This window comes from Acomys russatus, chromosome 28 (assembly GCF_903995435.1).
Source record: "Acomys russatus chromosome 28, mAcoRus1.1, whole genome shotgun sequence".
Classification (NCBI taxonomy): Eukaryota; Metazoa; Chordata; class Mammalia; order Rodentia; family Muridae; genus Acomys; species Acomys russatus.
Window position 1 is genome coordinate 30,588,976 of NC_067164.1, and position 14,760 is coordinate 30,603,735.

The following is a 14,760-nucleotide window of genomic DNA, read 5'->3' on the forward strand; positions in this document are numbered from 1 at the left end:
GCTGGCATTAGAGGCTTAGACTGCCGTGCTCTGCATTCACAGGGTGGGTCCTGGGGATTCGAACTCAGGTCTTTATCTTTGCACAACGAGCACTCTTCCTCGGAGCCACCAGAAATCCCTCCTGTATGATTTATGCACACTGGCTTACTTGTTTTGCCCTCAGGACAGTCTCTGGAAAGAGCCCAAGTGCCAGATCACAGGTGTGCCCCCAGCTTGCTCAACACAACTTCTGTTTTTTTTTTTTAACTTCCTGTTTTTAAATGACAGCAGCTAAGTGTGTGTGTGCGCGCGCGCGTGTGTGTGTGTGTGCATGTTTTAATGAAGCAGTGTAAAGACAATTGACCACAGGCCCCCCCCCCCCAAAAAAAAGTCTCTCTTCCTTGGGTTACCTCAGAGTTTCAAGCGCTGGCCAGCTGAGGTAGCCAGACGGTCTACACCAGTGATTTGCAACCTTTCTAACGCTGCTGACACCCTTTAATATAGTTCCTTGTGTGTGGTGACCCCTGTGGTGGTGTGAATGAAAATGGCCCCCATAGGCCATGAGGAGATGTGGCCTTGTTGGAGGAGGTGTGTCACTAAGAGATGGGCTTTGAGGTCTTAGATGCTGCTCAAGCCTGACTGTCACTTCTTGCCTCCTGTGGATCCAGATGTTGAGCTCTCAGCCCCTCTTCAGCACCACATCTGCCTGCACGCCTCCATGCTTCCCACCATGATGATAATGGACTAAACCTCCGAACTGTAAGCCAGCCTCAATTAAAAAAAAATTTTTTTTTTTAAAGAGTTGTTGTGGTAATGGTGGCTCTCCATAGCAACAGGATCCTAAGATATCTCCAAGCATGAAATTATTTTTGTTATTACTTCATAACTGTAATTTTACTTCTGTTATGAGTCATAATGTAAAGATCTGATGTGGAGGATATCTGGTATGCCACCCTTGTCAACTTGGCGTATTCCCTGTGTAACTGCGCTGTCTACATGTTTGAAGTTAGTCCTCAACAGTGGTCTTTAACAGGCGGTCACGGCCCTATGTAGTAAGCTCAAGTTTTCTCAGCAGAGTTTGGCCTCACCATCTGCACAGATGAGACAACTCCTGTATGTTCTGTTCCCTGTATATTTTGGTTTGACACCCACTTGTCAGTTCTATGTCTCTTCTCTTTTCAGAGGAAGGAAGAGGCAAGCTCCTTATTTATGGTAGAGATGAGCGCCGCAAAGGGTCTCCAACAGGCAAAGCCAGGTAGGCTGCTCCACACACAACACCTGCTACCTTTGCCTCTCTTGGTAGGCAAAGCTCACCAAGACGGAGCCATTCCATCCCCCACACCTGGAAAAACATCTGGACTCTCATCCATGCTCCACAAGCATTTGGGGAACGGACAGAACCAGGGAACAAAGTTCCACAACTCGCTTTATATGATGCCAGCTTCATCAACTCACCCTAAGGGAGACTGGGGTGAGAGCCAAACTGTTTTATTATCCCAGGGTTCCATGTCTACTGAAGAAACCCCTCTACCCTCAGTGCCATTGGAAATCTGATTGTTAGGAACTCACTTTAATCATTCTTTTGGGGGACACTCACTTCCTTAGAGTACCCAACAAGCCATGGGGCATCAACATGATCACTGCCCTGTGGTTTCTAGTATTTCTGACTCTACCACAAACCTTTAAAAGTTCACAATGAAAAGGCTCCTCCTGCCTCTTCTAGCACAATGCTGCCGCCGCCTCCTCGTCAGGCCCAGTGTGGTACATATCAGGAGTTAACAGGCTCAAACTGTGCAGCAGCCTGATGGGTAACACAGAACTGGCCACCATGCAAAAACTGGGGGTTGATTGGGATGGCAAAGTAGAGGTGAGGCACCTCACTTCTCTTGTCGCTGGCTTATTTATTTATTTATTTATTTTTTTTAACAAGTCAAAACTTTAAAACAAGACTGTAGCCTACCTGCTTTGATTTTGTATATAGCACACCATTTTTTTTTTTTCTTCTGGAGTTTACAGAGTATTTTCCAAGTAAAATAGCAGGGGATATGAAAATAAAACAACCAACTGAAAGTCACTAGACACAAACTGTGGATCCAGCAGGAACCAGCACTTTGCCGTGGGCCAGTGAGTATTTCATGGCACCTAGCCAAAACTCTAGCTCTAAATCATGACTTTAGGGAGAGCAATGATGTCCTTTGGAAAGGCTCATTTGTGCATGGACTTTACACCAGTGTTTCTCAACCTTCCTAGTGCCACAACCCGTTAATACAGTTCCTCATCTTGGGTGACTACCAGCCATAAACTTAGTTTTGTCGCTACTTCATAACTGTAATTTTTCTACTGTTATGAATCATAGTGTAAATATCTGTGCTTTTTTGATGGATTTAGGTGAGCCCTGTGAAAGAGTGAAGAGTCGTTTGACCCCAAAGGGGTCATAGAAATAAGGCAAGTGGCAGTATGTGTCTCCCACCCACCCCCAAACCCCCCTTCCCCCAAGACAGAGTCCCTCTGTGTAACCCTGGCTGTCCTGGACTCACTTTGTAGACCAGGCTGGCCTTGAATTTACAGAGGTCGCCTGCCTTTGCCTCCCTGAGTGCTGGGATTACAGGCGTGTGCCACCATGCCCCACTCAAGTGGCATCTTGAGTAAAGGCTGGTTTGTTTCCTCTAGTAAGAATGAAAGCAAACAAAACACTCAACAGTGGGTTTTGATCAAATTACAATGGTGTAGAAACACATCATTCTTTGTGTGTGTGTGTGTGTGTGTGTGTGTGTGTGTGTGTGCGCCTGCAGAACCCACAAGAGGCCACTGGATTCCCTGAAGTCCCAGGCAGGGATAAGCAGCCCTGCACAGGTCCTGGGAAATGCACTGGATTCCCTGGAAGAACAATGCGTGATCCCAACAGCTCAGCCATCTTTCCAGGCCCACATCAGCCTTTCTTTACTTGTGGGTCAAAACATCCCAGAGTAATGAAAAATACATCAGCATTTGGGTGAAGTCTGAAAATCTGCTTTACTATTTATTTTTAAAAAGTTTTAACTATTTAGTTTTTAATTTTTGTTGTTTGTTTTTGTGACTGTATATACAGCGGAGTGTGCAGGTGTCCATGGAGGTATCAGAAAACCCTGGAGCTGGAACTACCGGTATTTGTGACGTCCCCCGCCCCCACCCCAGTGAGGGTGCTGGGAGCTGAACTCTGGTTCTCAGGACAGCAACGAGCACCTTGTAACTATGCAGCCAACAGTCCACTTCCTTATTCCTTATTCTTTACTCTCTTTTCTCGCACGGTCTGATGCATCCCTGGCTGGCCCTGAACTTGTTATATAACCCCAAGAAGACTCTGATCTCGTGATCCTCTTGCCTCCACCTCCTGAGTACAGGCCTGAGTCACCACACATCCTCTGCGTGGCAGTCAGGACTGATGTGGAAGCAAAGTGAGCGAGTCCCAGTGCCAGCGCCAGCACCAGCGCCAGCCATCATCTGCTTCGCTGCTCTGAGTCTGTTCTTTATAGTCCACCTTCTGCCACTCTAGAAGTTACCTGTCTCTACATTACTTCTATCGTGGCTGTCAATCACAGGACGTCATCTAGTCTGGCCAGTTAGAGAATTCCATTTCCTGGATGGAATGGTTGGTTCAGAAGACTTGAGCCCAGCCAAGGATGAGATAATCCCTCATTGGATAAGGATGCTGTCAGGGGATGAGACGGCAAGCAGTACAACCATGGAGTTCTGGATCTAAACCCTAAACCCCACCAATACCCAGTAATGCAGACGCTGTTGTAAACACTGACCAGTTTCTGGGTTACTATAAATTACACTGGAGAGTCTTGACTAACGGAAAAACATCTGTGCTTCCTATTTTCATATTAGGACAGCATAAGTCTGATACAGTCGATGGCAAAAATCAAGCATCTGAATTATGCAATTGTTTTCCAGCCTCAATGTATATATTTATAATTCATATTTTATAGCCCATACTTTGAAACATGTCAGCAAATATTTTCTTTCCCGATCCAAGTACCATTTCAAGTGTGAATTTTTTTTGCACTAATTATATAACCAATGCCACATATGGTACCAAAAATGTAGAAACTTTAGAAAGGCTTAAAGGGGGGGGGGGTTATATTGCTAATTTTAAAAGATAGGATCAAATTAACTTGTCAGGCAAATGTTGCATTCTACATATGACTATGGTTTTGGACATATGCACTGAATTAGATAATTCAGGGAGCTATTTTCAATGTGAACTATAGTTTAAGAAGACAAACTATGTTTACATGCAGTCATCTCTGGTAGAGTATTCATTTACAGAGAAGAATGCAGAAGAGACAAATGCGGAGGCCTTGCATTTGTCCTCTGTGAAGATTCTTGTAGGAACCCTGATAAGGAAGGGTGTGGTGAGGAGATTGCTTCCAGAATGACACTGATAATGAGGATGTGTGAGGATGTCTTCTAGCTTAAGTATGAATTCAGATCCCTGTGGGTCTGGGACCATGCTCACCTCCTCCCAGTGACCATATTCACCTCCTCCCAGGGACCATGCTCACCTCCTCCCAGGGACCATGCTCACCTCTGCCCAGGGACCATACTCACCTGCTCCCAGGGACCATGCTCACCTCTGCCCAGGGACCATGCTCACATGCTCCCAGGGACCATGCTCACCTGCTCCCAGGGGCCATGCTCACCTCCTCCCAGGGACCATGCTCACCTCCTCCCAGGGACCATGCTCACCTCCTCCCAGGGACCATGCTCACCTCTTCACTCTCAATCTTGAGCGTGGCCAGTCGGGACTGAAGCTGTTGGTTCCTGAGCATAAGCTCTGCCTGGACAGGCTGCTGGGCGCTGACCTGACACACCTGATGCAAAGCGGAAAGTGCGGTTATGACAGGCACCACCCACCAGCCTCAGACACACGAGTCTTATTGGTTTCAGGTGTGAATGTGTGTCTATGCATGCATGGGTCTTCCTGTTTGTGTGCACTCAGAGGCCTGCAGTCAACTTGGAGCATCTCCCATCTTTTGCTTTCCAGACTGCTTGGAGATGGCCTCTCACTGAACCTAGAGATTACCACGTCAGCTAGAGGATGGGCTGGCTGGCTGACTGGCAAGCCTTGGGTCTGGCCTGTCTTTGTCCACCCTGTTCCAGTCCTTAGCCATGGCATTGCAAGCCTGCCAGGGCTGGCTTTTCCATGAGTTCTGGTGATCTTTGCCCACCAAACCCTCACATCTCACACTCAAATGCCACCTACAGCAGTGGTGTAGGTGGCAAGTCTCTTGGTTTCAATTGTTCCATTTATAAATATACATTTGTTTTGCTAGTTTTTTTTGAGACAGGGCCTTACTATGTAGCCCAGGCTAACATTAAACTCAAAATCTTCCCATTTCTGCTTCCCAAATGCTAGGACAAGCATATGGGGACTGCGGTGACAGGCATATGCCACCATGCCCGGCTGTCTTCACTTTTAACAGCCACCTTGAAGCTTCACTTTTAAACAGACTTAGATATAAGCAGCAAACACAGAATGCAAAGGTTCCTTCCATGGGGTTCTTCTGAGATGGTGATAAAAGAGAGACCAGACCCACTTCATTAACATAACAGTAACAGAACTGTTAGCATCTGACTGAAGGCACTTCTGTGACTGTCACTGTTTCATGGTTAGCAAACCCACAATGGAAAAGGGGAAGGAAAAAAAAAAAAAAAAAAAAAAAGGCAAGTGTTTGACTTTGGAAAGATGGTGGCCGGTAGGATGGACATGTATGTTGACATGTTGTGCGGTTGACAAGTATGTGTTATACTGAGCATGTATTGGCATGCCCCTGTAATCTCAGCACTAGGGGAAGCTGAGGCAGAAGGATGAGGAAATCGAGGTTAGCCTGGGCTGAATAGCGAGATGCCATCTCAAAGACAAACAAAAATCTCTTGTTGCTATAAGAACTGCAGCTACCTGAAAGCCTTTGGATTTGGGGATATTTACTCAGCCTCTTAGAGTTGAGTGTCCCTAATCTGAACATCTTAAATCCAAAATGCTCTGAAACCTGTAATTTTGGAGCAGATTTGTACTACCTCTTTTGTATTTTGGGGCCAAGGGTGCTTGGCCTAGACTTATCATTTCTCATCAAGTAATCTACTAAATACAAATAACACTGATTAGAAACACAATAGGTATAGGCATATTTATACCTATCTATATATCATCTACCTGCCTACCTATATATCTAATACGTATTAGTTATTTAGCTATAATCCACCTGTCCGTGCAGCCATTCATCCATCTGTCATTGATAACATTTCTTTAGTTTCTTTTGTTCGTAGATAACATATGTTGCTATAATTCATGGTCATTTAAATTTATATAAAGAATAAATACATGGCAGGGGCTGGAGAGATGGCCCAGGGATTAAGAGCATATACTACTCTAGCAGATGACCAGGTTCAGTTCCCAGCACCCAATCTGGTAGCCAACAACCTGTAACTTCAGCTCCAGGGGACCTGATGTCTTCCTTGCACCTCTGTGGGTACTGCTGTCTAGTGTGTGTGTGTGTGTGTGTGTGTGTGTGTGTGTGTGTGTGTGCACGGGTGCATAATGCACACAGATAATTAACACTAAATCTTAAAGTTTGGAGCCAGGAAGATCAGGAGTTCAAGGTCAGCCAAGACTACAGAGGGAACCTGAGGCCATCCTGGCCTATATGAGGCTCTGTATCAAAAGAAGAACATATAACATAATAAGTGACATGTGAAGAGACAATTGACTCCTTAGATTAAAAAAAAAAAATCAGTTACTCACCTCATCACCCATGTGAGATTGAAACTCAAATTTCATTGGAGGACAGAACGCAGCAGGGTACATCTCCATGAATCTCTGCTTGTCACTCCTTGGCTCTAAATTGTCAACAGCATTTTCAATAATGTCCAAGCCTTCGTGCCTGGAGGTTTCGAGGTTGTACTCTGCTGAGAGATACGTTCTGAGGGCTCTGTTCAGACTTGCATGGTAGCCGAGGTCGCAGCACTGGGGAACAACACACAAGAACAGATAGAAATGTTAATTCAGAGCTGACTGAAGACTCAAGCGTGTGACCTATGAGCACAACACCCAGAAGAAGACCGAGACGTTGCAGTTTCGGGGTTTCCTGGATAGGACACCAAAAGCGCAACCAAAGAAATAGTAAATTGAACTCTATCAAAATTTATGATTTTCATGATTTGAAAGACACCATCAGAAAACTGAAAGGACAAACCAGAATGAGAAAAGTGTTTGTAAAAGAACTTGAGTCTAGAATATATTAAAAAGCTCCAGCAACTCAGTAATTCAAATGGCCCGATCAGAAGAGAGGCAGTGGCTGAAGAGAGACCAGAGAAGACGATAGCGACATGGTTGGCAAGTGTTATCAAAAGATGCTGGAGATACTGGTTACCAGGGTAACAGAGCAAAGAGATAACAAGAAGGTGGCTGGGGAGGACTCAGCAGTTATAAGCACTTGTTACTCTTGCAAAGGACCTGGGTTCGATTCAGAGCACCTGCATGGTATTTCACAACCATCTGCTAATGCCAGTCCCAGAGGATCTAATGCCCACTTCTGGCCTTGGTGGGCACTGCACACACATGGTACACCGACACACAGGGCAAAACCACCCATACACACGAAGTAGAAATAAATTAATCTTAGCACAAAGACGAGATATTAGCTCACATACACATCAGGATGGATACTCAGAATGGCAGGTGATGGCAAGTGCTGGGGAGGATGCAGACAAGGTAGAACCCTCACACACACTGTTGGCGGGAGTATAAAGCAGTGCAGTCACTTTGTAAACAGTTGCTCAAAGGGTCAAACACGCTGTCATTCTAAGACTCCGGGCCGGGGAGGTAGCTTCGTGTGTAGCAGCGCTTAGCTGTGCAAACAGAAGGACCTGCATCCCCACTCCGGCACACGTGAAAACCAGAGCATGGCTGTGCATGTCTGCAACCTCACATTGTGGGTTTGTGGAGACAGGACACTTGCTAGGGACAGCTAGCTCTGGGTCAGAGACCCTGGGTCAAAGGAATTGAGTGGAGAGTGGTAGATGATGTTCCTGTGGCATCTACAGGCACATCACACACACACACACACACACAAACACACACACACACACACACACACGCGCGCGCGCTTACAGGCTCAGCAAACTTTTCCTAGGTTATCTTTGTAAGAGTGAAAGTATCTTGCACCTGAATACTCACAACAGCTTTATTCATAACAACCACCTGACACAAGTGTCCAGTAGCCAAAAGGTAGATAAATAAATTGTCATATACCCACACGTTAGAATAGTGCTCAGCCACAGAAAGGAACCAAATGTAACATGGTGAACTTTTAAAAATATCATACTATGTAAAAGAAGCCAGTCACAAAAAAAGTATGCATTGTATGAATCCATTTATATAAAGTAAAGAACAGACATAGCTAGAGACAGAAAATACATCAGAGGTATCTGCTGCTGGAAGATGAAAGAATCGGAGCGGCCTGACTGCTGAGGGGTGCCAGATATTTTTTAGGGGTAATAAAAATATTCTAACATTGATTGTAGTGACGGGCACACAGCTCTCTAATATACTAAATGCCAACTGTAGATTTTCAGTGCGTGAGCGGAGTGGTATGTGAATTATACATAATAAAGCTATTAAAAATGTAAGGGCAGAATCCAACAGTGAAAGAAAACAATGAAGAATAGTGTCCAAGTTTCCTTCACTCAGTGCTGTGACTGATACAGCAATTTATTCAAATCCTTCTAGGAGACAAATATGCTAAGTGAGATCTCAGATTTGCATATTTTATTGAGGACTCAAGACTAATCAGAACTGTAGAAGGGAACGGGCTGGAGTCTGTCAAAATATTCAGAAATGCCTTCCCTTTAGCTCCCAGCATAGAATTCTTAAATAAGAAATGGTTGCTAAAGCCCTCTGATTATAGGCAGCATTTGTTTCATACACTTAGGAGCTGAAGAGATGGTTCAGCAGTTAGAGGCACCTCATGTTTTTGCAGAGGACTGGGGCTCAGCCCCAGCCTCTCCCTGGGTGGTTCACAACTGCCTGGAACACCAGTTCCAGGGGAATTCCACGCCTCTGGCTTCTGTGGGCACCTGCGCTCACATGTGTACACCTCTACAAACACAGATACATAATTAGAAATAAAAATGATATTTAAGGAAAGAGCTTTGAGGTCCCCTCCCCCCACCCCGAGTCTTTATTACCTTTATTCTGTACTTTTGTTCAGTCTTTCACGCATCCTAAGCAAATATGATTTAAAAGAAGTAAGTCTGGAAATGAGCCAGCAATTACTGACAGCAGAATTTTGGATTGGGACATAAAGAAAAAAAAAAAAAAAAAAAAAAAAAAAAAAAAAAAAAGAAGAGAGAGAATAAATTCCTTAAAAAGGAAACACATAGTTTTAAATAGACAAAACCAGGTCATCTCCATATTGCCCTAATGAAGTCAGTCAATTCAGCTTGATTCAGTTCAAATCATTAATCTGCCAGGCACCAGGGACTATGCTAGGCTCCAGGCACACTGAGGCTGGGACATAGTGAAACACTTCCACCCTCAAGGAAATGGAATTGAAGCTGTTCCTTAGTTTGCTATGAAGATGGTAGGAAAGGGGGCACATGGGAAACAGTGCTGGCACAGAGAGCAGGCCCTCCGGGCTGCGAAGCGTCAATTGGGCTTTGCAAAGGGACACACTGAATCCCGAGCACTTAAAAACACCCATGCTAGTCTGGAGACATAGCTCACTAGCAGTGTGTTTGCTTAGCGTGGACAAAGACCCTAGTTTCTCCAGGACTACAGTTAAAAAACTCGCCCTTTCATCATCAGTCTCCAAATTATAAAAATGGAGGCTTTAAAGCAAAGTTATTGTGAAATCTCATTATTCAAAAATGTGATCAAGAGTAATAGCGTTGCCAAGAGCTTATTAGAATATTGGGCTTGTGATACGACTTAGCAGGTATGGGGGCTTCCTGCCAAGCCCAGTGATCTAAGTTTGAGTCCCAGAACCCCCGCACAGTAGAAGGACAGAACTGACTTCCACAGGCTATTCTATGACCTCCACACACTTGCTATAGCCTGTGCTCCCACACACATATGTGCACAATCACACATTTTAAAGAAATGTTAAAAATCTTTAAAAAACGTAGAACATTTGACTCCACCCCTGACCTGTTAATTTGGAATCTGCAGTTTAAGGATGCATAGTTGAATGATTAAAACACTGTAGACACCTCCCTAGAACACTCCAGTGACAGAGTCTTGTGACCCTGCCCTTTGGAGGTGCTGTTTCCCCACGCTGACAAGAGGATTTGATTAAATATGATTTGATTTATGAAATCAGAAGGCAGCTATGATGTCACAAATACAAAAAACACAACTGTGAGACGCAGCAATCGGCTCACTCATCTCCAGGGCAATCAGCCGCGCCAAACACAGAGAGCGATTCATTTTGGTTAATTTGGAAATTCTAGTCTCAAGCGAACAAAGCCTTCTTTTATTCCTCTTGCTTCTCCCGATCCACAATGGTTCCCTGCAGTTTTGTATACATCAGAGGGAGTGAAAAAAAAAAAATCACCCTCTCTTTCAATAACATCTTATTTTATAAAGACATAGGTTTGTAAAGGAAACGGGTCTCATTTCTTTAATATGTCCTAGTGCTTAAAAAGCAGTCCACATTCAAAGAGAAGACAGACTCTTCTACCTGGCTAGAAGGAAGTGAGGAGCCCTGCTACTTTATCCTGTAAATACTGATCTGGGCGGGAGTTAATAAATACGCTGAAATAGAAAGAAGCAACTGAGAAAGGCTTTTCACTTTGTGCACAACCCATGCATGCGCCTTACAACCTAAGAGAGAGGATGACTGCGGAAGAGGGGGGTGGAGGGGGGAAGGATGGGAGGGAGGGGGGGAAAGTGGGAAGGAAAAACAAAGGGAGAGAGGGAGAAAATGAGGGAAGGAGGATAAGATGGAGGGAGGGCAGAAAGAATTCTGACCCCAACTACCCGAGCGACAGTTTCCATTATTCCGGACTTGAATGCTTCGCCCCAGCAAATGACTGGTGTGTTTCTGTTCCCACTATTGCCATGTGGGGTCCTGTCAGCGTGAGACCCGGTTTCACCATGGCTTCTGACGAGCCAGTGCAGCAGGCAGGTGGCTCGGTAGGTCATCTAGTAACCTTGCAAGTCCTCCTGGACTTGCCCTCCTGTGCTCAGGAGGCTTCTGTGGTTGTTTCTGATGGGCGGTCTTAGACTCTGACCCCGAGGGAGCTCACCAGGCTGTAACTGTCACTTAGCTGGCATGGGCTTGTTAAGTCTGTAATGTTACATTTCCAAATTCTAGGTTTCTTAGGCATCTTGAACTTAAATAAGAAACGGCGGCTGGGGTGGGGGTGGGGTGGGGAAGATGGGGAGGTGGGGGGCATGGGGAGGGGGGGAGGAGAATGTTTCTTCAAGGTCCCTGAGAGCAAGCCTGGCCGCAGAGGAGTCTCTCTTTCTAAACTGGAAGCAGAAGCGACATTGAATGTGTTAGGACTCAAGATGTTTGGTTAAAAAGGTCTCAAGGAATTCTATGGGGTTTATGAATTATTAATGAGATGTGAAAAGCCAGCTTTTGCACAAAGAGCTAAGTTATAGCCCAAGTACATTTAATGATGAAAATACATAGGAGAGCAAAAAAAGAAAACCTGCTTCATCCAAACAAAGCACTGTTATTCTGGCAGGTGAAGAACTCCAGATGAATGCACAAAATGGAGGGGGGGGGAAGAAAATATAAAAAAGGGGGCAGGGAGAGGGATAAAGATTGCTAGAATAAAAAGTACGCATTAAACAAAATCCTAAGAATTGTTAAGATAGCACCTACTGCTGGTCTAGGCACAGCAGGCTGGCTTCCTCAGCCCAAAGGGTTGCCAGCAATACCAGCATGAACATGAGGTCCTAGCACTGAGGTTGATGACAAACACAACCACTTCCTTTTGTCCTGAACACACTGAGAGCCCGCTGAGGCTTACATGGTGGTGTCATACCAGCTGTAGGGCAGGGCACGGCTCCTCAGAAGGGCTTTTCCTTCCCCTGCCTCTCAGCACACACAGATGGCATGACACAAGGAACCCATAATGGAAAGAAGTCTGTGAGTCCTCTTTTCCCAAGTCATAGCCAATGGCATTTGTAGGACAGTCCTTGAAGCACAAAGGGGGCGGGATCAAGGGCCCATGTGACTCCTGTAGCTGCTGGAACTGAGCAGGGAGGAAGGGTTCCCCGTTCTCTGCAGAAGTTCTCTGTCTCTTCCCTGTATGCTCAATTTTCTTAACCAATATATTTTATTAACAATTTAGTGACCAAGCATACATCACTTATAACCCGATTAGCCAAAACAATAGGAAATGAGGATTAATAGACACAATAACAAAACCATAGGGACATCAGTTCCGAGGAACGATTCTCCTGGTACAATCAGCAGGATTTCTTCTGCTGGAACCTAGGGTAACCAGAACCCAGAACCTCAGCAGGAGCCTAGAGCCCTGAAGCCTTCCCTCGAGCGGTTCTCTCTAGGAGTGTCTCGAAGTGCCGCGATGAACAGCCAAAACTATCCCAAGTCTCCAAAAAGCCCCGCCTCCAGTTCTGGGCTCATTTATATATCCCCTCCCAGAGTCTGTTCATGGGATCTTTTCAGCTGGCACCTCAGCTCCTGCACGAGGTGGTCGGTCTTCTAGTGGATTAGCCTCACCTGTTCTCTCACAAGACCGTTCCAATCCCACACTTGGGATCCTAAAAAACAGATTTATCTCTCCTTCACTGTCCCTGTACTCTGGTCTCGGCCTGAGAGATGTCAGTTGTCTTTTCTCCCGATTCCTATGTCTTTTAACAAACCAGAATCACATTTATTAAGATTCCCTATGGATCTAGGCATGAATACTGAGGCAGGGAAAAGAGGGGAGTATTCCACAGCCTAGAAGGGGCACAGGCTCCCCGGGGAGAAAGCTGCTTACCTCGGGGCTTACCAAGCATACCTTTGGCTGTCGCCATAGATAGTGAATAAAGACTTTTCCTACCCCTTCATTTTGAGTCTTTTTGAAAAGTAGGACAAGCCAAGGGCACTAGGATGCTAAAAAAAGCAGCTTCCGTGTGGCTTTCAAAGGACTAGAAGGAGGTAGAACAGCGCTTGTGTCAGGACGACTGACTGGATCTCTCGGAATTGCTGTCTCCGTGTCCTCTACTCATTCCTTCTCACTGTTCATTACTTTAACCCAGAAACCAGAGACACATTTTGTTAGCAGTAAGCATCACATGGGATCAAGCCAGACACCTTAATTTCCACAAGCATGTTTTATACACCTGGCTTCCTGCCAGGGCATCTGAGCACCCACGGAAGGATGGCCATCCTTGTTGCCACTTCAGCAACTGTAGCCCAATGCTTGGCAGAAACAAAGTTTTGAGCCCCCACCCACCTAACCCAGCAATGGGAAGGTCACAGTGGTACATCTCTGAGACAGAAAGAGATACAGGGCCGACAGTGATACTGATAAGTTGGGCTAATAATAGCTGGGAGGTGGTGGCACACACCTTTAATCCCAGCACTTGGGAGGCAGAGGCAGGTGGATCGCTGTGAGTTCGAGGCCAGCCTGGTCTACAAAGTGAGTCTAGGACAGCCAAGGCTACACAGAGAAACCCTGTTTTGAAAAACTAAAACAAACAAACAAACAGCTTAATAATCAACTGTTGCCTGAAGCATCTCCCATCCACCAGATTCATTTTCTCAAGGGGGAAAAACAAACAACAACCAACCAACAACTTCGTAACTCATACAGTTCAAGAGAAAGGAGTCAGATCAGACACAGCAAGCTCAAATAAATATAGGCCAGATGGTAAATGTTATAGAGAAAATAAAAGGCCAGAGGAGTAGCAAGCATTGGGCGGGGGGAGAGGGGTTGCTGGTCTTTTATTTAGGACAGCAGGAGTGTGATGTGCATAAGAGGAAGGACTCAATCTTGTCAAGTTCTGCAGCAGAGCACAGACGCCCCAAGCAAGGAAATGCATGGCAGTTCTGTGCAATGGACAGGCCAGCATATCTGAAGCATAGTCAGTAGACAGGACCAAGGGACAGGTGGGTGCCAATGTGTAATTATGAATGTGTAGTTATGAATATTTGGCCCTTGTTCTAAGGCTAAAGGGAGGCCTCTGGAGAGTTTCATACATGACAGATGTGTCTGGTTACTGACTGCTAGTCTGAGAGTCTAGGAGCTTTGGAAGGCATAGTACAGGCTGCGGGGACACATTTCATAGACTTGGATGGAAGGAAGCAACGCAGGCATGTGATGAGGGGAATGCCTAGGAGTCCAAGGATGTCATGAGAAGCGGTACGTCGGGTTCGGGTTCTTTAGGAGGAAGAGATTATGGAATTTTCTGGTGTATTATATGGGAGGGTCTTAGGCTTGTGTGCCCAAGTGGAAAGTGGGGTGTGGAAAATTACTAAGAAGAAACTTGTCTGTATACCAGGTAGTGAAGGTTCGGACAAACAGACATTAAAGTAGCTTAGGGACAGCGAGAAAGCTGATGCACTGATCCAAAGCTTGGGGAGAGCATAAGGGCTGATGATATGACTCTAAGAGCCATCAGCTAGGACTTAAGAGAAGGAAGCAAAAAAGAGAGAACCAGATTGTCCATCAGAGGCTTTTGGCTTTCACAGGCCCAGAAGAACATGGCCAAGCAAGCACTGGAGATTAGAAAAGAAAAAGAAAACAAATAAGCTCAACCAGCCAGCCAGC

The 14,760-nt window shown here is 45.5% G+C and overlaps 1 protein-coding gene across 3 annotated transcripts in view; it reads right to left on the bottom strand.

Moving 5' to 3' along the window:
• Positions 1-14,760, bottom strand: part of Srgap1 (SLIT-ROBO Rho GTPase activating protein 1) — a 274,632-nt gene that overhangs the window by 60,331 nt on the left and 199,541 nt on the right. For all 3 annotated transcript variants that reach the window (XM_051170099.1, XM_051170098.1, XM_051170100.1), the window contains exons 7-8: positions 6,767-6,988; positions 4,734-4,835 (exon numbers count right to left, since the gene is read on the bottom strand). In XM_051170099.1, the coding sequence (XP_051026056.1) occupies positions 4,734-4,835; positions 6,767-6,988 (324 nt within the window). The remainder of the gene's footprint in view (positions 1-4,733; positions 4,836-6,766; positions 6,989-14,760) is intronic.